This window comes from Entelurus aequoreus, linkage group LG24 (assembly GCF_033978785.1).
Source record: "Entelurus aequoreus isolate RoL-2023_Sb linkage group LG24, RoL_Eaeq_v1.1, whole genome shotgun sequence".
NCBI classification, from domain to species: domain Eukaryota; kingdom Metazoa; phylum Chordata; class Actinopteri; order Syngnathiformes; family Syngnathidae; genus Entelurus; species Entelurus aequoreus.
In genome coordinates, this window is record NC_084754.1 from 15,975,460 (window position 1) to 16,000,618 (window position 25,159).

Genomic DNA, 25,159 nt, shown 5'->3' on the forward strand with positions numbered 1-25,159 from the left:
TGAATTCTTATAAAAAGGAAATGCACCTTTTCAATGTCAAGCAGGCACCAGGTGATTAAGTTTATTGCACTCCCACAAACATTTGGATGTTACTGTACATAATTGAAGCTGTGCAAACGGCAAGTTATGTTCAATGAAATACACAAGCTGACTCCCTTATCCTCTTGAAGAATTGCATAAAAAAAACACCACCATACACCAAAATGTAGCAAAATGTATAAATAGCTTCTGTTAAAATGTTTCAAAGTGCAGTTATGACATTTCATCAAAATGTGTTATTTCTCCCCCAGCCCAAGTCAACAACACGCAAGCTCAAAACAAAGCAACCGTCTTAAGTCATGGACTTGATTATAGTGCGAGTCCATCGGTGGCGGTCACCAGTAAGTAACGTATCCGTCAATGTAGTCTTTCCCGCTGAAGTGGGCAGTAGAATCTCATCCTTCATATACTCAGCTGACTTATGAGGTTTGTGAGTGAGCTGATGCTGTCCTTCAGTTTGGAATCGTCCTCCTTTCCCAGTGACACACCAGCCAGTCGGGTGGAACCGTTCATACCCAGGAGGCACGGCAAGCTGAAGAACACCTCCACCCCGATGCCACCCCAGCCCTAAACATGGGACGGGGGAGATCAGCGGTCAGCAACCTTTTTGAGCCCAAGATCAACTTGTTAGCTTCCCGTTGTGAGTAAATGATGAGTTTTTGCAGCTGGATCTAATCAATGTGCTACAAGAGTCAGCCGGAATGGTCTGCATTGGCACAGCTGGAGAATTTCTTGCAAAGTAAGTTTGCAGGGCGAGACGGTGTACGCTGCCACCTTGACACAGGAGCATTATCAGGGTTTCACAGACTGAACTCCAAATTGAAACCAGTGAAATGCAAGAAAGTGCACACCTGAGGGGCAGCCAAGTGACGAGCATGTTCCAAGGTGAAGAAGTGTGACTGTTGGCACGTATTCTGCTCAGTCTGTAGGAGGGGAGCGCACTGATGTCTTATTTTTCCTCAGACCTCCTGGATCTTCCGCCTATCTACTGGTCGATCACGATTGACAGGTTTGTACGAATAATAAACAAAAACACTACTACACTGACAACTACAATTCAGTTCAATAATCAGGAGTTAATATTCTAGATCACCGGTGTCAAACTAAAGGCCCGGGGGCCAGATCCGGCCCAACACGCCATTTAATGTGGCCCCCGAAAGCCTGGGAATAATGTGCATACTTCATCGTTCTTACTAAATGTTTTTCATTGTTTCCATTTTGACAGACAACATTTTATGTAACACAGGAAGTTTCACATGTTTTAAACTTTGATATGATCTGCTCGTGCAACAAATATTCAATTGTTATTGGTGTGAATCGTTGGGCACCTCGCCACTCGATTCCGATTCTTGGGGTGAGGATTTGATTCATAATCGATACTCTATATACCATAACTATAACAATCTACAAGGTTAATATAGGTTGCTTCTCTTTCTTCCCCTCCATTTTACTGCATTCTTTTGTATCTCTAGTTATCATTATGTATATGTATTGTTGCATTTGTTGAACAACTGTATTGTTGATAATAGAGGTAAATTATTGGTAGTGTTCATTATCAATAGCGCTATTTCTATTGGTATTTGTATTGTTCCATTTGTAGTGTAATAATGCTCATTGTCATTTCTGTATTATTTATTTCGCTAACTTTTTTTTGGTATCACTTTTACCATCATATTTGTACATATCCTATTTGCTGATGTTGCTCTATTGTTGTTGTCTCTCTGTCTTATCCCCCTCTGGTCCCCACAATTTCCCCCTCTGTCTTTCTTTTTTTCTCTTTCAATCCCTTCCTGCTCCGGCCCGGCTGCACCAAATGATAATATAAATACATCTAATAAAGTCAAATACAAATAAGGCAACAAGAGAAGTCTTTTGTAAAGTAAATCTGAACAGCCGATATGGGCATCTACACCAACTATATGATTTGCCTGAGAAGCTGGACAGGGCAAAAAAAATAAAAATAATAATTAAATAATCGATACTTGATTCAAACTGATTTTTGAAATGTATTATTTGGTATAATAATAATAACACCTTAACAAAACAGCTTACAGGTTACATAACCTCCTTTTAGTTGCTGACGTTTGACATACATGCACCAAGTAAGTAAAATGTTTTTTTCTTACATACGGTAATTTGTCAAAAAAAAATAAAAATTAGATTTTTGAAAATTATTAATCAATTTAAAATTGAGATTAGGGATGTCCGATAATGGCTTTTTGCCGATATCCGATATTGTCCAAGTCTTTAATTACCGATACTGATATCAACCGATACCGATATATACAGTCGTGGAATTAACACATTATTATGCCTAATTTGGACAACCAGGTATGGTGAAGATAAGGTCCTTTTTAAAAAGAATAACAAAATAAAATAAGATAAATAAATTAAAAACATTTTCTTGAATAAAAAAGAAAGTAAAACAATATAAAAACAGTTACATAGAAACTAGTAATTAATGAAAATGAGTAAAATTAACTGTTAAAGGTTAGTACTATTAGTGGACAAGCAGCACGCACAATCATGTGTGCTTACAGACTGTATCCCTTGCAGACTGTATTGATATATATTGATATATAATGTAGGAACCAGAATATTAATAACAGAAAGAAACAACTTTTGTGTGAATGAGTGTGAATGGGGGAGGGAGGTTTTTTGGGTTGGTGCACTAATTGTAAGTGTATCTTGAGTTTTTTTATGTTGATTTAATATAAAAAAACAAAACTAAAAAAAACGATACCGATAATAAAAAAAATAACAGATAATTTCCGATATTACATTTTAAAGCATTTATCGGCCGATTATATCGGACATCACTAATTGAGATGAATAAGAATCGCAATTCATATGTGATAAAACATTTTTTTTTAGCACCCCTAATTATTACATACCGTATTATAGTTTGGAAAAATAACAATAAATACTTAAACATCTGCTTGTCACCTGGACTTACGATTTCAAAGCAAGTTATCCATCAATTTGTACGCACACAAATCAAATAATCAAATGCAGAAGTAATTGTGCAATAATATAATGAGGCGATTATACTTTTACATTCTTACATTCACTGTTACAAGCGGCCCTCTGAGGGCGGCCATGACTGCGACGTGGCCCTCGATGAAAACAAGTTCGACAGCCCTGTTCTAGATAACGTCCAAAATCTATATGAAAAAGTAAAAAAATAGTCTGATATGTCCAAAGGGAAAGAAAAGTGTTCGCTATCTTCTACTGCAGTGAAGCCAATTCAAAACTGCTGTACTGCTTCGGCAGTAATTAAAAAACAATAAATGAGCAAAAAAAATTATGAAAAATAATGTTTTGGACAATATATCTTCAGGGAGAATGTCCGGCTACAATATAAACTTACATAGTACGGTCCTGTTAATTTGTCACGATGACAACATTCGAAGTGATGCTAAATGAGTAATTATCTCTACAGGCTTCTGAATGGACGCGGTGATGCTGCTAAACCAAAGAACATGTTGACTCACCGCTGAATAAAAGATTTAGAGACAAAGTATAATTGTATCCATGAACTAATTCAGTCCATCAAAGTACAACAAGCAAACACCTGCTATGACCGGTCTCCATAGTGATTGTGACCCTAAACAACCGCATAGAGCAGGGGTGGGCAATTAATTTTCACCGGGGGCCGCATAAGCAACCCGAGCACTGCTGGAGGGCCACACGACAATATTTCAATTAAATTTTGCTCAATATTATTTTTGATATACCGTAAGATAAATAATAATGATGATAATAATAATAATAATTTAATTTAACCTAACTTAACTTTATACAAAAGCAGATTGCTTTTGATGGTCACTTTATCCTGCATTATCCAACATTTTTCCCCATCAGATTTGGACAACCATCTGTTAAAAATAGTTTTTAATCATATTTATTTTATATTGTTTTTTATATTGGTTTTATATGTAATTGTTTTTTCTTTTTATTCAGTCATTGGTGGAGCTAAGGATAATATTTGAATATTGTTTGTAATATTGTTGTGCAGCACTTTGGAAACATTTTGTTGTTTAAATGTGCTATATAAATAAAGTGGATTGGATTGTCACACCTGCCAGCTTGTCCCAACACGCATTTACCTCTGTGAACAAGTCATTACCTGTGGTTGTCTCTTTAATTGACTGCATCAGAGCTCTCATCCAAAGTTAGCGAAAAACAGTCCATGTCTCCGGGCATTATCAGCGCAACAAAGTCCAATAAGCACTCCTTAATAAACTCTCCGTCAGAAAACGCCTTACTTTTTCTGGCGCTTTTGTGAGAAATGACGAAACTTGTCCTGACGGCTGCATCTCTGGGGGTGTGAAATATGGCACAAAGTCCTTGTTGGGTTTGCAGTTTTACCATCAACGCATCAGCCTCCCTTGCGCGCGCTTCATCAGACACATTCCGGTATTTTCCCTCGTGTTTCTTCGTGTAGTGGCGATTAAAATGATATTTAAACACAGCAAGCTGTGTACCACACATTAAGCACATGGCTTTACCATTAATTTATGTAAAGAAATACTTGGCAGTCCATGTCTTGTTGGAAACACGCCATTCCTCATCAACTTTTCTTTTTTTAGCGTCTCATCACTTGTCTCTATGCACCTTCACTCACAGGTTCCCCCCGGACATACGGCATAAATAACACATTTCAAAATAAAAGCAGCACAGTTGTATTGCGCGCACGACATAGATGTTTTTTAAACTTTATTTTGTAATTTGTAATTGCGCCGTTCAATTCACCCACAATCGCACACGCACATACGTCCACACGGAAGTTGTACAAATAACGCGTTTCAAAACAAAAGCAGCACCGTTGTATTGCACACTCGACATAGATACTTTTTGAAATTTATTTTGTAATTTATGATTGGCCTCACGCGGGCCGGACAGGGATGCGCAAAGGGCCGGATGCGGCCCGCGGGCCGTACAATGCCCAGGTCTGGTGTAGAGTGTTTAATCCCTTGGTGCATGCTCGATGGAAGTAACAATGTTGCCAAATGTAGGCTTGGAGGTGCGGATGTTTGAATGATGGAGTGTCACCTGAGCAAGTGTAGTAATGGAGTGGACTTTCTTCCGGTCTGTCAGGATGCTATTTGTGAGGTCAGCAACTGACAAACCAACGGACCACGAACGCTGACCTCGATTCTTCATGATGTCAAACGCTCTGGAAGAAACCAAATCGGTCGTAACCATTTATTTATGTTCTTCATTTCCCCGTCCTTGCTTCGACATTTCTTCCGGAGACAACCGAGGGCTTTACCTGCTGAGTAAGGGTTTGGTGGAGCTGAATCCTGTGATCTCAGGCTGCTTCTGGGAGCCTGGCCCCGTGTTACTCATCACTGGGACTGCAGGCCGAAGCACAGATGAATCAGTGTTATTGGAAGTGCAGATCTAGCAGGTTGAGTCCACACATTAGAACTCCTAAATAGCAAGCATGTCAAGTGGGCTTCTGGACTCACCTTTGTTGTCAGAAAGCTCACCAATGACCCAGGCCTCTTTGTGAGTGTTTAAGTTAATATCCAGCACGTGACTAAGACGCTCAGAGTCCAGATTACAGCCCACGCCTATGACTTGTGTCGGCGGCAGGCCGCTCTGCCTCCAAGCGACGTGGGTCATGACGTCCACTAGAGACCAAGCACAGAGCGAACATACTTGAGACTAGGGTTGTAACGCTACTAAAAAAGTACCACTAATGAATTCAAATAGGTACTATACTGCTTTTGAAAAATACCGGTACTTGTCGCTGAACCGCGGTTACGTTGCTGGAAATACTGGAAATATGAGCTGAGGTGCATGTTGAGTGAGTCAACACACACACACACACACACACACACACACACACACACACACACACACACACACACACACACACACACACACACACACACACACACACACACACACACACACACACACACACAGAGCACATACAAGCATAAACAGTGTGAAGAGGAAGAATGGCAAAATAACGGAAATTCTACTGGTTAATAAAGAGGGTGCACAAAGCACAATATGGAGGTATTTTGGCTTCAAAACTAAATACCAAGGTGAAGCTATTAACACGGAAGTGCCGCTATGCAAGCTCAACTTTTTTGTGTTTTCCCTTTTTACTTAATGTCTAAATAAATACACCCGTGTCGCTGTGACGTCACATTGTAGCCACACTGCAAACCCCACAAACAGAGGCGTCCAAAACTGTGTGCAAGCTCACGCCAAGCTGCATTAACCTTATGATTTAATACATTTGTATTGTTCAACAAGACTATTCAACATTAATAAGTCAGAAAAGACTGCATTCATTTTAAGTCCCTTTAAAAGGGGAACCACACTTTTTTATTTTATTTTGCCTATCGTTCACAATCATGAAAGACATGACGATGGATGTATTTTTTTTAATTGCGTCCTAAATCGTAAATAAATGTAAACAAAAGTCTGCTTTTAGCCAATAAAAAACACCCACAAAGCGCTAACAATACCGTATTTTTCGGAGTATAAGTCGCACCGGAGTATAAGTCGCACCGGCCCAAAATGCATAATAAAGAAGGAAAAAAACATATATAAGTCGCACTGGAGTATAGGTCGCATTTTTGGGGGAAATTTATTTGATAAAACCCAACACCAAGAATAGACATTTGAAAGGCTATCTAAAATAAATAAAGAATTGTGAACAACAGGCTGAATAAGTGTACGTTATATGACGCATAAATAACCAACTGAGAACGTGCCTGGTATGTTAACGTAACATATTATGGTAAGAGTCATTCAAATAACTATAACATATAGAACATGCTATAAGTTTACCAAACAATCTGTCACTCCTAATCGCTAAATCCCATGAAATCTTATACGTCTAGTCTCTTACGTGAATGAGCTAAATAATATTATTTGATATTTTACGGTAATGTGTTAATAATTTCACACATAAGTCCCTCCTGAGTATAAGTCGCACCCCCGGCCAAACTATGAAAAAAACTGCGACTTATAGTCCGAAAAATACGGTACTCAATTTACATTTCATGACTTGAATATGAGCCAAGTATTAGTGATATTGTTATATTCCAACTCAGGATGCAGTAGAGACAGAGAGGCAACGTCTACTAGGTGATCACACCTTACAGGATAGATCCACACTAAACCCAGAGCAGATTTGCCTTTTGCTGGAACTTTGCCTTAACACTACATACTTTCAATTCATGGGAACGTTTTACCGACAAAAACATGGTTGTGCCATGGGATCGCCTGTATCCCCAATAGTAGCAAATCTTTACATGGAGGACAAAGAAAAGAGAGCTTTGAGCTCTTTTAAGGGAACAGCACCAAGTCACTGGTACAGATATGTGGATGACACATGGGTGAAAATCATAAAACCAAAAAGTGCAAGCCTTCACCGAGCACAAAACATCAAGTTCACACGTGAGGATGTCAAAGACACAAGCCTTTTTTGGACTGTGATGTCCACATTGGAGAAAAAAAGAGGCCTTTATGTTGGGGTTTACCGAAAACCCACACATACTGATTAATACCTACTTTTTTAATCGCACCACCCACTGGAACACAAACTTGATGTTATCAGAACTCTACAACACAGAGCTGATAATGTTCCTACCAGCCCACAGGCCAAAGAGAAAGGGCATAGGCATTTGAGGGAAGCCCTCAAAACCTGTGGTTACCCAGCTGGTCGTTTGTGAAAAGTGCATCCAGTTCCAGAAATAAGAACAGAGTGGAGGAGGAAAAACGTGAAAGGTGAAAATATTGTCAGTCCATATGTATCAAGTCTCTTTGAGAAACTCAGAAGATCTTTTAACCAACAACATCCCAGTACACTTCAAACTGGACAACGTCCTGAAACAAAGACTAGTTCATCCTAAAGACCGGACACCCCACACCTACAAAAAACAATTTAGTGTATGCTATCCAGTGTAATAATGAATGCCCTGATTCATATATTGGGGAAACAAAACAACCACTAAGCAGACACATGGCACAGCATAGACGGGCAAACTCTTCAGGCCAAAACTCAGCAGTCTAGTTGCACCTCAGGGAGAAACAGCACTCCTTTGAGAACAAAAATGTATAGATTCTGGACAGGGAGAATAGATGGTATGAAAGAGGAGTAAGGGAAGCCATCTATGTCAAGGTTGAAAAACCACCCCTGAACAGAAGAGGTGGTCTGCGACATCACCTGTCTCCCACATACAACACTGTTCTTTCAACTATTCCTAAAAGACTGCAATTTAACCTCCAACAAATAACAGGAGTTAGAAGCATTCTGGACACAGAAGGTTACCAGAATGCCAATTGTGTTAACAAGTGCTCAATGTTTCCTTACCATTGTTGATATATTGTCTATTACCATTGTTGGTATGAATAATAAATGAAAAACAAAAGAAAAATGAAACGCCCCAAGATGACAGCGACCTGGTTGAACAAGAACCTTCATAGGATATTGTTATTATAAGCTCTAACACAGACCAACTATTTATAGCGGCACCATGATCACTAGTGTGTGTGTAATGTTTACATCATCGAGTGGTAACCGGTTTCCTCGCTTCCCTGTTCGTGGAAGTTTATTGTGAATCATACCTCTTACATGAATAGTAGAAGAACAAGGATGTTATCCGACAAGTTGGTACACTTTGGCAGCCAATTTAGACCTAGGAATCAAATCAAATCAACTTTATTTATAAAGCACATTTAAAATTTACCACAGGGGTAGCCTAAGTGCTGTACAATGGGCAGCTTAAAAGATAATACGAGAACCGAGCAAACACAACACAAACAGAACACGATAAAAAATAAATAAATAAAACATAAAAACAGGTTCACAGCAGGTGTATTATGGGGCGCCATTGCAGGATGGATATCACTCAGTGTTAAAAGCCATGGAATAAAAGTATGTTTTTAAGAGAGATTTAAAAACAGGAAGAAAGGAGGCTTGTCTAACACTCAGAGGTAGGTCTTTCCAGAGCTTGGGAGCAGCAGCGGCGAAAGCTCTGTGACCTCTAAGCTTCAGCCTTGTGTCAGGGACCGTCAGTAGCAGCTGATCGTCTGATCTTAGGGATCGGGTGGGGCAGTAAGGCTGAAGGAGGTCGGAGAGATATGTTGGCGCGAGGTTGTTTAGACATTTAAAAACAAATAAAAGGAGTTTAAAGTTGATTCGGTAACGCACAGGGAGCCAGTAAAGGGACGGTAATATAGGGGTGATGTGCTCACGTCTGCGGGTCTGTGTTAGCAGACGAGCAGCAGAGTTCTGCACGAGCTGCAGGCGGGCGAGGGAGGCCTGGCTAATGCCTACATACAGGGCATTGCAGTAAGCAATTTGAGATAAAGGCGTGGATAAATTTCTCGAGATCATGTCCTGATAGAAGCGGTTTCACTTTCGCTATTTGGCGTAATTGATAAAAGCTTTTTTGAACGACGCTGCTGATTTGTTTTTCGAATTTAAAATCTGAGTCGAACTTTACCCCCAGGTTTGTGACACAGTCGCTGAGATACGGGGTCAGAGTGCCGAGGTCAACGAATGGCGAGAACAACCCGAAATTACGCATGGTTCCACCCCCGTTTTCTTCACAAGTATTATGAGTCATTCTTCATCTTATTGATACTATAACAAGATTCTACCAGTCGGCATCCTATTGACAGCAGACCTTGTACAATAAGTGATGTTTTATTATGTTTATTGGCACTCATGAAGTTTGCAGTGAGTAATAAGCAGTGATGTTGAAAAAAAGCCAACGGTGTGATGCATTTTTTAAATGTATGTGCCACGTATACTGAAAATGTTCAAATTACGTAAATATTAAATGTTATTATAAATATACCCATTACTACATTACATATATACTTACAGCATGTATATAAAACCTTAATGGAGGTGTTTTGATGGTTTTTACGGCTTTGTAGGCGGAATTGCGCGGCTCCATTGTAAGTGGACTTTTGATTGCATTTATTTTATAGTTAAAATGCATAAAAAAGTTAAAAATGTTTGTTCTTGTCTTACATAAGGATTGTGAATGATAGGCAAAATTCCAAAAGAAAGTGCAGTTCCCCTTTAAATGGCGACCACGCTTCAAGTTAGTATCTTCCTGTACTTTAGTCTAAATCAGTGGTCCCCAACCACCGGGCCGTGGCCCGGTACCGGTCTGTGGATCGATTGGTACCGGGCCGCACAAGAATTAAAAAATATTTTTATTTTTATTTTTTAAAATTAAATCAACATAAAAAACATAAGATACACTTACAATTAGTGCACTAACCCAAAAAACCTCCCTCCCCCATTTACACTCATTCACACAAAAGGGTTGGTTCTTTCTGTTATTAATATTTCTGGTTCCTACATCCATCCATCCATCCATCCATCCATCCATCCATCCATCCATTTTCTACCGCTTGTCCCTTTTGGGGTCGCGGGGGGTCACTGGAGCCTATCTCAGCTGCATTCGGGCGGTAGGCGGGGTACACCCTACATACATACATACATACATACATACATATATATATATATATATATATATATATATATATATATATATATAAATATAGATCAATACAGTCTGCAGGGATACAGTCCGTAAGCACACATGATTGTATTTTTTTATGACAAAAAAATAAAAATTAAATAAATAAAAATACCCCCCTCCCCCGGTCCATGGGACAAATTTTCCAGCGTTGACCGGTCCACAGTTACAAAAAGGTTGGGGACCACTGGTCTAAATGACACTACAAATAAATGTGAAAAATAAGTTTGCCACTGCTCAATACAACAATATAAATATGTTAATCAAATATAAAATCACTAACATAACTGAATAATAGCGTACTTGCACTACAGCGTAGGAGTAGTCTGTTTCAGGGTCCAAGCCGCTTACCTGGCTGAGACGCGACCAGCATGACAGCGTTTGGGTTTAGACGTGCCAAGGTTGGAATAAATCCTTTGAACAAGTCAACGTTGCTCTGGACCACGCTTACGTACGACTGCTCACCGCTCCACGCGTTGGCTGTCACGATGACAACCCTGGAGCCTGCAGATGCTGACAAATCTACAAAAGTAATAGAGTGGAGTAAAAAGGTGTTTCTTGCATGGTAAGCAACATGCTTGAAAAGAATAGTGGAGATGTGACTGTGTGGAAGGTTACGCACCCTTGGACACCTCCACATTTGGCAGCCTAAAGATCTCCAAATCTGTGCTGCCTCCCTTAGTGGAACTCTCAGCAACATCAATGAAGATAAGTTTATCCACTTTACACTTGGGGGCGCACAGAAGAAAAATGGAGGAGAGTGATCAGTACAGAATAAAAACAATAAGCCCTTTTCCACCAAAAGTTCAGGAACCTCTGGTTCCTGGAGCTATAGGTTCCTGTAGAAGTGTGTTGTTTGTGTTTCCACCGCATTTCACATTTCAGGGTAATTTATACAAATCCGGCTGATGACGTATGGAGGAGTGGTTTAGTATATTTCTACCACTGATATCATGTAAATAAACAGACAATATTAGGTTACAGTTCTTTTACTAAAAAGTAAGTATATCAAATACAAAGCAATCATATAAAAAACGATATGATTTATAATATTAAATATCATGTATATAACATTTTTAAATCTGCATTACTGGGCTTCGTCTGTCCACAACAGATTACTAGTTGTTGAACACTTAATAAATATTTAGTATGTGCACGAAGAAATAACAGTTACAATTGTATGTAGTTTCTAAACAAGAAATACGTTTTAGCACATGAATATCGGACTAACACAGTCCTTTAAATCTCATTAATACCACATAAAAGGCAAACTGTAATTTTTTGGACACGGTCAAGGCTTAAATAATGTCAAACACATAGCGTTACAATAACCACGAAAATAAAGTAAAGCAATGCAAGTTTAGCTAGTGGTGCACTCTCCTGCGAAGGGAATCAAATTTTGGCCCAAAAGCGGTCGTGGGTTTGAAAGAGAGGTTTTAGGAACGCCCCCAATTGTGTTCAACCAAACAGCATTCAACAGCACAGCCCGGCCCCGAAAAGGTTCTGGGTAGCTTGGAAACATCCCACCTAGCTAGGAAGAACTTCGAACGGTTCCGGAAGAAGTCTACAAGGTAGTTTTTGGTGGAAACACAAGGAGAACTTTATTTACCCGGGTAAGTGGCATAGTTCCTGCGGTGGAAAAGGGCCTAATGCCTGAAATAATGCCAAAAAAAGGTGCAAACCTTTGCCAAAATGCTCATGATCGAAGCCATTCCTAAATCTCCTCCTCCGATAACAGAGACTTTGTGGCCTGAGTGGTCATGATGTCTGATTGCATCTGAAAGTCAAGTGTTAAGCTGTCAAATAGATAAATGTCAAATTTGATGACGTGACATGATTTAAAAAACGACGCACTATCACTGATCTGGAGCTTATTGACATATGCTAGAAGTTCGTGTGGATTTTGTTTTTCTCCTCCTTCGGGGATGGACGACAGCGGAGGTTCCGCTTGAAACTTGGCAGTCATCTCATTCAAAAGGTCTACCACAGATGACTTAGGCTGCAGCACACAAAAGAGAATCAGAAAATTGAGGAGCAACACAAGTACAAGGACGTACATGATCCCAGTTGTGCAGCACTGGCAGGTGGATGCGGCCCCGGGCATCCACATGTTTGCCCTCCCGGATCATCATGCCTGCTGTGGGCTTCAGGAGACAAATGGGAGGGGTGACCGGGAAGGAGTCAATCAGCCAAAGCTGAATAGGGAAGTTGTAGGAGCGTCCTATCAGGGTTTTTAAACAATACATCATTGCGGTTCCATCACATCTGCATTTACACCCTAAATGTGACTCTTACCTTCATACTTGACTGGAAGGTTACCATTCAATTTCAGGAGCTCTTTCTGGGAGCCATCTTTGAATGCTGTGAATAGAAGGAAGGGAATAGTCAACTTCATGTGTTTAAGAGACCTGTCAAGTGTGTACACGACTCACTGTATGTGCCGACAGAGGTGTCCATCCCCGGGTATTCTTCATCGATTTTGTTCAATTCCTGAAGAGCAACATCACTGAACTTGTACTAAAAGTGGTCAAGGCAGATAAACACTTTATTGATCTTGAAGGACATTCGCAGGATCAGTCACAAGGTTATAGGAAGAGAGATGCAAAGTTAAATAGAATAGAATTACATTAGAGAATTTTTAACTGTGACAGTGTCTAATGCAGGGTTCTCCAAACAGCAAATCGCTAGGTGATATTGAGTCGTATTTTTCTAAATAAATGTTCTGTTTAGACTTGATGCCTCTATTTAATGACAAATCACCACAAAACAGCAGAAACACATCGGCCGCAATGATTAGAGAGCTCCTTCCTAAATAAAGTACAACTCAACTGTTGCTCGTCATAAAAAACACAAAATCCAAGCTCAAATGGTGATTCAAAAATCCCTGCACTAGAAATAAAGGTATACTGAAATAAAAGTTGGTAAAAGTCCCTCTCAGAAGAAAAAAAAGGTTGGAGACCCCCTGGCCTAAAAAAGATTAACCCATGGAGTTGTCAACATTTACAATAGTACCTCAATTTAAGAGCTTAATTAGTTGTCACTTGTATCTCAAATCAATGTCACCTATTGAAATCAAATTAAATCAATTTGATTGGTGCTTGCCCTCCATCCCCCAAACAGCACAATTTTATCAAGTAACACGGCATCTAAAAATAAAAACACACTTTTAGATAAGAAATATTGTATTAAAAACAATACAACAGAATTCACTACAAAACACTATACTCATTTAATGACGTGACAAAATAATAATGTACAGCATTGGACATATGGACAGTGGACTTCTACACTATTTTATTCTAGCTGCTTCTCCGTCAAACACACCATCAGCAGCTTTTCCACATTTTCATGGCTGGACGAATGTTTGCCGTTTGGGTAATGTTTTTAATTTTTTTTGCTGAAGTTGGACTCATTCCGATTCAGTATGGCGCGGACTAGCATTGATATGTTTGAATTGCTTCACCAAGTTGTCAAAAAACTACATAATGTCTTTGATGGTTCATATCTTTAATTCAATGAACATCTTCCACTTCTTCTCAGCACTGTCCTTCATCCTCACGCCCTTCCTCACCATGGTTGGAAAACAAAGTTATAACCATCTCTAATTAAAATCTAATGCTAATGTGACTAAAACCAAATGTTTTGGGTGGCTCTCCCCGGGTTCACTGTGACATTTGCTACGCCAACTAATGTTACAGCATAACAATTAGCCCGAGAGACAGCATTTACCTCAAAACACTGTTGAGGTACCACTGTATTTTTGGCTCTTACTGTTAGTATAATTATAATTTTAAAGGCAACAGTTAGGCATCACATGGCTTCACTTTCCCAAATGATATGTTATATAAAAAGTCGTAACACAAGCAAGAAAGTTTTACGCCTATACTGGCTCACCTGCACTGGCTTCCTGTGCACTTAATGCGACTTTAGGGTTTTACTACTTATCAATCAATCAATTCATTTTATTGTCATTGTCATAATAACACTTAAGTCATACATGTCAACGAGATTTTGTTTGGGCTTCATCTAGCGACATAGAAACTGCATTGAAGTGCAGGTTGACAATAGTTTACATTTAAGCATTGTCAAGAAGATCGCGAATAGAGGGGCGTGGGGGTGGGAAGAGTCAGATGTCTGATGGGTGTTATGTTGATGTTGCAGCAATGCAATGTCCAGAGCACAATTATTGAGGTGGTGAAGAGTGAGGTAATAAGATGGTCTGGGGCAGTAATGGGGCACGCTGTTCATTTAGCAGTCTCACAGCCTGGGGATACAGACTGTGAGACATTCTGGTGGTCCTGGCGCGAATCGATCTATACCTCCTTCCAGAGGGTAGCAGGTTGACTTACCTATAAAATACTAAACGGTCTAGCTCCATCTTATCTTGCTGATTGTATTGTACCATATGTCCCGGCAAGAAATCTGCGTTCAAAGAACTCCGACTGATTGCCAGAGCCCCAAAAAAGTCTACGGGCTATAGAGTGTTTCCTATTCGGGCTCCAGTACTCTGGAATGCCCTACCGATAACAGTTAGAGATGCTACCTTAGAAGCATTTAAGTCCCATCTTAAAACTCATTTGTATACACTAGCCTTTAAATTTAGACCAGTTGATCTGCCGTCTCTTTTCTGCTCTGCCCCCCTTTCCTGCGTGGAGAGGTTATTAGGTGACCACAGATGAAGCACCAGCTGTTCAAAGTGGGATGAACCACTCATCTGTGCATCAGTTGATGACGTCTCTGCGCTGCTGACTTGTCTCCATTCAAGATGATCCTCTGCTGTGGCCCCACTATGGGCTGGACTCAGTAGAAGCATTTAAGTCCCATCTTAAACTCATTTGTATACTCTTGCCTTTAAATAGACCCCCCTTTTAGACCAGTTGATCTGCCGTCTCTTTCCTGCTCTGCCCCACTCTCCTTCGTAGAGAGAGAGAGAGAGGGGGGGGGGGGGGGGCACAGATTAGGTGACCACAGATGATGCGCTAGCTGTTCAAAGTCGGGACCCAGGGTGGACCACTCATCTGAGGACGTCTCTGCGCTGCTGACTTGTTTCCACTCAAGGTGGCCCCACCATGGACTGGACTCTCACACTATTACTAGATCCACTCGACGTCCATTGCACCGGTCGCCCAGGAGGGGAGGGGGGGTCCCCACATCTGCGGTCCCCTCCAAGGTTTCTCATTGTCATCCCATTGGGTTGAGTTTTTTCTTCCCCTTATGTGGCATCTGAGTCGAGGATGTCGTTGTGGCTTGTGCAGCCCTTTGAGACACTCGTGATTTAGGGCTATATAAATAAACTTTGATTGATAGCACATTCACAGCCATCTCCGGGTTGGGGAGGAGACCCTGCCCCAAGTGGAGGAGTTCAAGTACCTCGGTCTTGTTCACGAGTGAGGGAAGAGTGGATCGTGAGATCGACAGGCGGATCAGTGCAGCGTCTTCAGTAATGCGGACGCTGTATCGATCCGTTGTGGTGAAGAAGGAGCTGAGCCGGAAGGCAAAGCTCTCAATTTACCGGTCGATCTACGTTCCCATCCTCACCTATGGTCATGAGCTTTGGGTTATGACCGAAAGGACAAGATCACGGGTACAAGCGGCCGAAATGAGTTTCCTCCGCCGGGTGGCGGGGCTCTCCCTTAGAGATAGGGTGAGAAGCTCTGCCATCCGGGAGGAGCTCAAAGTAAAGCCGCTGCTCCTCCACAGAGAGGAGCCAGATGAGGTGGTTCGGGCATCTGGTGAAGATGCCACCCGAACGCCTCCCTAGGGAGGTGTTTAGGGCATGTCCGACCAGTAGGAGGCCACGGGGAAGACCCAGGACACGTTGGGAAGACTATGTCTCCCGGCTGGCCTGGGAACGCCTTGGGATCCCCCGGGAAGAGCTGGACGAAGTGGCTGGGGAGAGGAAAGTCTGGGCTTCCCTGCTTAGGCTGCTGCCCCCGCGACCCGACCTCGGATAAGCGGAAGAAGATGGATGGATGATTGAAGCACTTCCTGAGGACAACGTTTTAAATTCACAGCATTTTATGTTTAACAATGTGACACATAGAAAAAAATTTCCCAGCTCTAGTGAGACGCGCTAAGTTATTATACTAGCGGATTTGTTTTGTTCAGCAAGTTCCTAACTAAATGCTGAAAGTCACGTGCTTCATGTCCTAAAATGTCGTTTATCGAATCTGGTTTAAAAAAAAAGCTCGCAGTTGTCAAACTAAGCAAGACTTCCTCGTCACAAGGTGCGTGGAACTGGTTGGGTCAGTTTCAACAGCTGACAGCTGCCAACTTGTTTCGACCGTTCGTGCTAACATGCTATGCTAGCTGGCATTTTACAGTGCCAGTTCTCACAGCCTCGTCACGTGCTCATCTTTACTTCGGGTATTGTTAACTCACCTTAGAGAGGACCCGCTTTATTTTACTCGAATAAAGGTCCATTTATCGAGGTAAAACAAACAAACTACAATTAACAGCAGCGGTCGCTCTGTGTTCTTCCCTCTTTGTCGGACTTGGACTAACTTCCGCAAACTTTCTTGAGTAGCTAAGGGAAATGACAAGCCACGCCCACTCCAATACAAGCACGGAAGCCGACAGAGAAAACAATTGAATGGTTTTAACTCATGTTTAGTCAAAAGTCTATATTTTATCATACACAATTATTAATGATTGAACAAACAGACAAAATATGTTGTTGCCATAATTGATCAATATTCTGTAACTCAACTTAAGATTCTACAGTTTGAAAATACAACTTTTTATGCAAAGTTTTGTTTCAAAATGGTCTGAAAATGAACAAGTTACAAATGTGTTATGTGAATCAGCCAATATAACAATCCAACGCCATGTGAAATGCGTGACACTGCTGGCACTTGCCACCTTATGCCGATATCAGTCTTTAAAAAAAAATACCAGTATTTTTTAGGAAATGGGACTCTGCATTTACAGTTAAATAAATAATGGGGTAGAAATTGAAGCTATAAATTCAGCCTTAGTCCTGAAGCATCTGTGCATATTTAGATTCTAAAGATCCTTTCTGGATTGACTGTAACCAAAATGCATCTTCCAATGTCACGTGTCAGTTGAAGAGACAGTTCATGATTTGACGGCCACTGTGCTTTTTGTGTCAAACAAGTGGTCCTATTGCTGGCCAGCTGACAGGAGTCTTCTTTTTGTGTCCATTGCAACAGTTTTTAAGTGCATTAGTTAGTTTTTTTCCTTTTGCTGTTCATTTTCATCTCCTCTTGCTCTTTTCTCTCCTCCTCCAAGTCTTCATGCACAGCCATTCGAAGACTAATATGGACAAGAGAAAAAAGATGATCATAATGTGTAAATTCCACAGCTCTTGGAATAAATCATGAATTTAATTACCTCCTCGCTTCCTCTTTCTGCATATCTCGCCAGCTGCTCTCCATGAATTTTAACGCATAGTCACTTTCATCCTTGTATCTGAATTGGATGAAAAATATACAGTATGTAATATCTAATTATGCCATACTGAGGGTTGATTTGCAGCAAACATTAAAAACACTTACTTGTTTCGGTCGTAGCCAAATATTTCCTTAATGTGTTTAGAAACCTCTGACTGCTCATCATCTCCATCATCAATAAAGTCATCCATTTCTGAATCGTATTCTTCTTCCTCTTCATATTTTCTCTTGTATGCAATGGTGATGGGTGGTAACATGGGATCTGGAGAATATTTTTTTTATTTAAAAAGGCAAAGTTGAGAGTGAAGTGACTGTGTTTTGAGGACCTTCAGGAAGTTATAACAAACCGATATTTTATCCTTGAAGTATAAATGCAGTGTTGCAGACGACCCCACAATATGATGTTTATGATTCAGAACCATGAGAGGTTATTCAACCAAACTACCTGGTTCCAATGATATGGAGTCAGCTCAAATTAAATTGACATTTAATCTAAGTGAAAAACAACATCATTACTTAATCTACATACAGTATGTAGGAGTGTAATGTATTCTCTATGAACGATATTTGTTGTATGCTGTTTGTTAGTCCTCGAACGCTGCTCCAAAGCACCCAGCCAATTGCTTCTACTCAAAAAGAGAAAACCCACAAAAACAATCCGGTCTCACAGTAGCTAACCCCATTTAAAACCTTTGAAATTATCAAAATTGGGGATTTAAGTAATAAGAAGTAGGTGGTAACAACATGATGGTTAAATAAACCTATGTTCACAAATTCCATATTGAGGAAAACAAGTGATATACTTGATTTACATAGTAGTTGTATTATCTTCCTGATATTTACCTGGAGGTCTGTTGGGTGGTCTGATTGGCCCTCCTGGTCTAGGGGCCATGCCAGGTCTTTGTGGCATCCCTGGCCGAGGAGGAACGCCTGGTCTGGGTCCGCCCATATTTTTTGAAGAGATGGTCTCAGACACCACCGTGCACTTGGGTCTCCCAGGTCCTGATCCAAAGCTGCCAGAGGGTTGCCTGTTGGGTACTGATCCTCCACTTGCGCCTCGACCTAGTCCGACCCCTGGTCCTCCACTAAAGGCTCGACCCTGTACGGACCCTGGTGGCCGGGCTCCACTACCTGCTGGGTGACTGTGTAAAGTACTCCCACCAGGTTTTGCCTGGGGTGTTCCCAATGGTCTTGGCTGAGGTTTATTTGCTTCTTTAGGACGACCACTTGGTGAAGGTCTAACCACAGAATTACCAATCGGTTTTACCGCAGGATGGTTTCCAGACCTTGGCTGTTCTCCTTTTCCAGATTTATGATTTACAAGTGCTTGTTCCTGCTTTACTGAGCTACCGTGAGTAGGCCTTGTTTTTTGTGGGTTACCATTTGGAGACCTGAGCTCTTTGACAGATGTACCAATAGGCCTGGATTGAGTTATGCCTGAAGGTCTTCCTTGAACAGATGAAGAGCTTCCCTTTTTTAATCTAAGATCATTTGAAATGCTAGGTGTATGACTAAATGAGGTTTTAGAGACACCTTGTTTGGTTGGAACCAGAGTAGATGCTGCTTTCGAAGGAACTACGGTCTTGGGTCTGTCTCTATCTCTCTCACCAGAAGAGGTCTTAGAGGAAGGTGTACATTGAGGCTTTTTCTTCATCCCACCGGGCTGATTGGGCTTTTCCGAAACGATCCTTTGTAGTTTACAATTCTTCTGTTCTTTATCAGACATTGTTTTTTTTACTGCAGTAGAACTAGACTGAGTTTTTGGGCTCTTGTTGCGACTCTTAGCCTTGCGTTCCATCTCGAGTTCCCTTATTTCTTCTGCTGTACGGAGCCTTTCTTCCTTCACTACCTTCTGTTTCAGCTCAACTGGCTCATGCTGCTTCTTTTCTGCCAATTTGAGCAAGTCTGCAAAGTTCATGGAGGATGAAGGAGGCTTGGGTGGCCCATTAGGTTTTTTAGGCAAGGACTTGGAGTTACCGCTACTACTCCCACTAAAACTTGAGATTTTTCCGGGTCTTAAAGGTTGTGGATCTTGATCGGGCTCTGAATCTGTCTGCTCATACTCGTAATTGTCTTCATCATCCTCTGGGTCAAGTGAATAATTTTGAAATTTCTGGTCATTTGCTGATTTTTCGTTCTCCATTTCTTGCTTTGTCCTCCTCTTCTTTGGCACCTCTACCACTGGAATGCCATTGTAACCTCGGAAATTGTCTTTCGTTCTAGAAGCCATGGCTCTTGCTTTACGATCCGACTTCAACTCTACCCTTTTTGCTTCAAGATCCTCTTTTTGCTTCTTTAATTCGATTTCTGAAAAGTATACAAAAATACAACTCATCATTATCAAGTCCAGAATGTGTACCAAAACATATATTTTTCTTACCTTTCAGTCTGGCCTCATTTTGTTGCTTTTTCAGGTGTGCCCGCACAGCAGCTGGATTCACACCTTTTGACTTTGGGTCCTTCTTGGGGGGACCAGCTTGTAAACTGTATCTTTTCTATGTAGAAGAGAAAAACAACTGAATGTATGCAGTTTAATTTGAGTTCACAACATTCTACTAAAAAGTAACACTGCCTCAGAAACTCAGGAGGCTGCCTACAATCGTAGTAAGGCTTGTCCAAGTGTGCAACAGGTGTCCAAGGCAACGATTATTGCAAGCCACTCTAAACCCATTCAACCATATTCCTTGTTGAGGGTTACAGGGAGCTGGACCATATCCCAGCTGATTTAGAAGAAAAAGCAAACAGGATGATTTTGAACGGGACATTGAGCTGCAAGAAAGTCAGTTAGTAAACCACTTTATTAATTGATTCTTTCTTATCTTAAGATAAGAACTGTTGCAAGGCTTGGACTCAAAACGACTTGCATCAAAACATGCACACATCCATCCATCTTCTACCACTTGTCCCTCTAGTGGTTGCAGGGCGTGGGGCGCCTGTCCCAGCTGCACTCAGGCAGGGCCAACACAGACCGACAAACAACCATTCACATTCACATTCACACACTAGTTTGTAATTTATGTGTATTTTACAGTTTTCCGCATACTGTTATTTTTTATAAAATGTGTATTCATATTATGGGTGTCTGGAAGGATTTAAGTAGACTTGCACTATTTCTAATTAGAAAAATGGCTTGGGTTTTTGTTCAATTTGGTCTTTGTCGGACAAAACTTAGGAAACACTCAATGTCCAAATGATCATAAAGCACTTAATGGTGGGAAATATGAAATTGCAATGTTGATCTTTTTTAAATAAAAACATATTATGTATTTTTTTTCCAATTGTATTAAGTATTTGTAAATTTTTTTATATTAGGACAACCGTGGGAATTTCATCCATCCATTTTCTACCGCTTGTCCCTTTCGGGGTGGCGGGGGGTGCTGGAGCCTATCTCAGCTGCATTCGGGCGGACGGCGGGGTACACCCTGGACAAGTCGCCACCTCATCGCAGGGCCAACACAGATAGACAACATTCACACTCACATTCACACACTAGGGCCAATGTTTAGTGTTGCCTATCAACCTATCCCCAGGTGCATGTTTTTGGAGGTGGGAGGAAGCCGGAGTACCCGGAGGGAACCCACGCAGTCCTGGGGAGAACATGCAAACTCCACGCAGAAAGATCACCGAGCCCGGGATCGAACTCAGGACTTTCGTATAGTGAGGCACACACTAGTTTGTAATTTATATGTATTCTACACTGTTTTCCGCATACTGTTATTTTCTATAAAATGTGTATTTATATTCTTGGGGTCTGGAACTATTTAAGTGGACTTGCATAATTTCTAATTGGAAAAATGGCTTCGGTTTTTGTACAATTTGGTATTTGTCGGACAAAAACAGAGGTAACACTGAATGTCCAAATAATCATAAAGCGGCATGGCGTAGTGGGTAGAGCGGCCGTGTCAGAAACCTGAGGGTTGCAGCCGGTTCGCTCCCCGCCTCTTGACATACAAATCGCTGCCGTTGTGTCCTTGGGCAGGACACTTCACCCTTTCCCCCAGTGCCGCTCACACTGGTGAATGAATGATGAATGATAGGTAAGGGTCGAAGGGGCCGTAGGTGCAAACTGGCAGCCACCCTTCCGTTAGTCTACCCCAGGGCAGCTGTGGCTATGAAAGTAGCTTACCACCACCAGGTGTGAATGGTTCTCACTTCTCTGTGAAGCGCTTTTAGTGTCTAGAAAAGCGCTATATAAATCTAATCCATTATTATTATATATTTATATAGATCTACTTTGTCCAGCCCCTGGCTTTAGGGGTGTCTTTGTGTCAGAGCTCATATCTACCGTCAGAGCCAATGTGCTTGGTTCCTAGCGATTAACGCTATATGCTACTGAGCTGTACTCTGTTCACAGTGCACACAATGGCATTACACACAGTCAGAATTTTATTTTGACTGTCTTCAATGCCACTTTGATCATGAGCTTACTATAACACATTCACAAAACATTTTTTAATTGAGTCAAGAAGCCGGTAGACGGGTTCAATTTCCATTAGTCTTCCGCACAATACGGAAGAGTTGGCAACTATGGGATAATACTCAGCGTCTGGAGTTTTACCGCGGTTTAACAATAATACTGGTAATCATTACATCCTTAATACCTACAAGAGGAAAGAATGGCAGAATTTGTTTTCTCACCAAACACTCTTCTGGGAAAACGTGAATATAAGCTTATATAATATAAGCCACGCTTCTGTCAGTATACCCCAGGGCAGCTGTGGCTACAAATGTAGCTTACCACCACCGGGTGTGAATGAATGATGGGTTCTCACTTCTCTGTGAAGCGCTTTGAGTGTCTAGGAAAGCGCTATATAAATCTAATCCATTATTATTATTAATGGTGGGAAATATGAAATTGCAATGTTGATCTTTTTTAAATGAAAACATATGCATTTTTGTTCAATTGTATTAAGTCATTTTTATATTTTTTTATGTTAGGACAAACGTGGGAATTTCACACATATTTAAAAATATATATATATAAGCGAATGAAAGCTGATGGTAGATGTTAGCTCTTGGGCCACTCACATATTCGGATTTAGAAGCGTCACTGACAGATGAGCTGGCATTTGTTTGCTAAACCCAACCCCGATTTTACTGGGAAAAAATGAAAATAAAAATAATTTCACTTACCTGTACACTGCCCCGGTTTTGAGTAGCGATTGACAAGACGTTGTCAAAGTCCATCATTTTGACAGCATGTATGTCAGCTGTATTTTGAAATGAGCAAACGAATTATTTTTTTTATAGCGTTTTGCTTGCAGCACTCACAGCTTAACGCCTTATTGGGCGTTGCGTCCAAGCCACTAAAATCAACTTATTGTGAAAAAAACAAGTCGATTATGTGAATACTGTTGAAATAAGGCGACTTTTAGTCTCAAGCATATGCTAGCACAAAGCAGGAAAGTTAGCTAGCGCAGCGCCAGGGCTAACATGCCAGGTAAAGTTGTCTTTGAATACGAAAGACCGTTAGATTCCAATTAATCAAATCGAGGAATTCTGAAAACAAAAGCATATTAACAATTCAGCCATCACAACTGGTGTGCGGGAGAGACGAGAAACACTGAAAAATTGAAGAGCTTAGACTGCTCAGCGGAAATGTGATGAGTCAAATGACACATACTTCCGGTTTTGAGAAAAGCTTTATTGCGATGAGGAAATATTTTATATTTATACATGTGTAATATACATATATATTTGTATGCACATAATATATTATTTTTAAAATTCTTTATCAATAAATATTTGTTAATAATATCCGCATTTTATGGTAAGTACTTACTTTTTGCATTTAAAACAGTTTAAGTAGATTGACTCTTAAAAGTGCCGATAGTTAAAAAAAAAAGAAGTAACAGAATAACCAATGAAATCAACTGAATGTGATGAATAGGGAACTACATTTTATATTAGCTTGCTAAAAGCACTTCCGCCTGTAGTACCTACGTTAACTCGCCGCATGATGACGCTGTTATTTAAGCACATAGCCTATGTTCTACTGTGAGGTCGCCCCCTGGTGAATGAATACATCAACATGTAGGAAATGGATGGACGACATATATAAAAGTATTCATCATATTCTCTTCATGTCATATTAGGCTACAGTGTTGCTGTTTTTAAATTAGAGCTTTTATCCAATCAGAATTCAGCTTGCTTGTTGCCAGCGCTGTTTGAATGCTGCCGGAGGCCTTCTGAACCAACATTAGCAGCGGCTCTGCAGTTTAACGAACGGAGGAAATTCAGTTAACAGACAGTTGCGATAGCCGATCAGATCACAATTTGTTGACAATGAGTAGCCCATCTAGGTAGCCTTACGTTGAACGTGACTGTGATTGGATATTCACTTGTCACTCCCAAGTATCCAATCCCAAGTTGTGATTTACGAAAGCAGAAAGTGGCACCGGCCATACCCGGCCAGCGGAGAAATCAGCGGTACTCACTTTTTTAACCAAGAAAGAAGCAGAGCAAAACGTTGATTAGGTGGCAGATATATATTTGCAAGGGCATTTTCAAGAAGGTTATTTAAAGACAAATTAGATCTTGTGAAACGAGGTCAGCCGACCCCGAAAACTAGTTAAGCTGTCCTGGCGGTGAAATGGTTTGCCCGCCACTTCCACTCGAATCAACCAACTACGAGCGGTACCAATGGCTTGTACGGCATCAAATGGCCATTACAAATTGTGAATTTAAATATATTTTTTTCACATTCAATATGTTTGTTACATTTATTTTTATTTTGACAGTACCACGTCCGATGCGAGTTCATTGATTTTTAAATGTGCCAAAAAAATAGCCCGTTTTGTACACTAGTGAAAAATGTAGGTGATTCAACGCACAGCAGTGCGCAAGTGTGTTTCTGTATAGTATTTTTCAAGCCATGGTCTTGTGACGGTATGAATGATTGTATTTTGAGAGGTATTTATTGAAGTCGGACTAAATAAGCCATCAGTGAAGGCCTAGGTGGGAAATGCACATGCCGCCACTGATAGTTATAGATGTGTAATATACATCCATCAATCCATCTTCTTCCGCTTATCCGAGGTCGGGTCGCGGGGGCAGCAGCCTAAGCAGGGAAGACCAGACTTCCCTCTCCCCAGCCACTTAATCCAGCTCTTCCCGGGGGATCCCGAGGCGTTCCCAGGCCAGCCGGGAGACATAGTCTTCTCAACGTGTACTGGG

At 40.9% G+C, this 25,159-nt stretch overlaps 2 protein-coding genes across 2 annotated transcripts; both read right to left on the reverse strand.

The window, feature by feature from the left end:
- Positions 1 to 27: 27 nt before the first annotated feature.
- Positions 28 to 17,129, reverse strand: uevld (UEV and lactate/malate dehyrogenase domains). Its single transcript, XM_062035740.1, has 12 exons — positions 16,953 to 17,129; positions 13,004 to 13,088; positions 12,867 to 12,932; positions 12,629 to 12,792; positions 12,426 to 12,570; positions 12,254 to 12,348; positions 11,194 to 11,299; positions 10,923 to 11,093; positions 5,514 to 5,678; positions 5,315 to 5,399; positions 5,095 to 5,218; positions 28 to 606 (listed from the first exon to the last, which is right to left on the reverse strand). The coding sequence occupies exons 1-12, from the start codon at positions 16,992 to 16,994 to the stop codon at positions 442 to 444; spliced, it is 1,413 nt and encodes a 470-aa protein (XP_061891724.1). The 5' UTR covers positions 16,995 to 17,129; the 3' UTR covers positions 28 to 441.
- A 106-nt stretch (positions 17,130 to 17,235) lies between these two features.
- spty2d1 (SPT2 chromatin protein domain containing 1) lies at positions 17,236 to 23,610 on the reverse strand. Its single transcript, XM_062035739.1, has 6 exons — positions 23,117 to 23,610; positions 20,364 to 20,478; positions 18,827 to 20,290; positions 18,089 to 18,245; positions 17,925 to 18,002; positions 17,236 to 17,846 (listed from the first exon to the last, which is right to left on the reverse strand). Exons 1-6 carry the CDS (start codon positions 23,171 to 23,173, stop codon positions 17,756 to 17,758), a joined length of 1,962 nt encoding a protein of 653 aa, XP_061891723.1. The 5' UTR covers positions 23,174 to 23,610; the 3' UTR covers positions 17,236 to 17,755.
- Positions 23,611 to 25,159: the final 1,549 nt, after the last annotated feature.

Bases quoted from the DNA above. Each gene is read 5' to 3' on its own strand.
- uevld (XM_062035740.1), bottom strand. From the start codon at position 16,994: ATGGACCTTTATTCGAGTAAAATAAAGCGGGTCCTCTCTAAG. The intron at 13,089-16,952 runs GTGAGTTAACAA...GACCACTTTTAG, and splicing joins TAAAGCGGGTCCTCTCTAAG to TACAAGTTCAGTGATGTTGC. The intron at 11,094-11,193 runs GTGCGTAACCTT...TTACTTTTGTAG, and splicing joins AAATGTGGAGGTGTCCAAGG to ATTTGTCAGCATCTGCAGGC.
- spty2d1 (XM_062035739.1), bottom strand. From the start codon at position 23,173: ATGATGGACTTTGACAACGTCTTGTCAATCGCTACTCAAAACCGGGGC. The intron at 18,003-18,088 runs GTAAGTGTTTTT...CATCCAATTCAG, and splicing joins TTTGGCTACGACCGAAACAA to ATACAAGGATGAAAGTGACT. The intron at 17,847-17,924 runs GTAATTAAATTC...TGTCCATATTAG, and splicing joins CAGAAAGAGGAAGCGAGGAG to TCTTCGAATGGCTGTGCATG.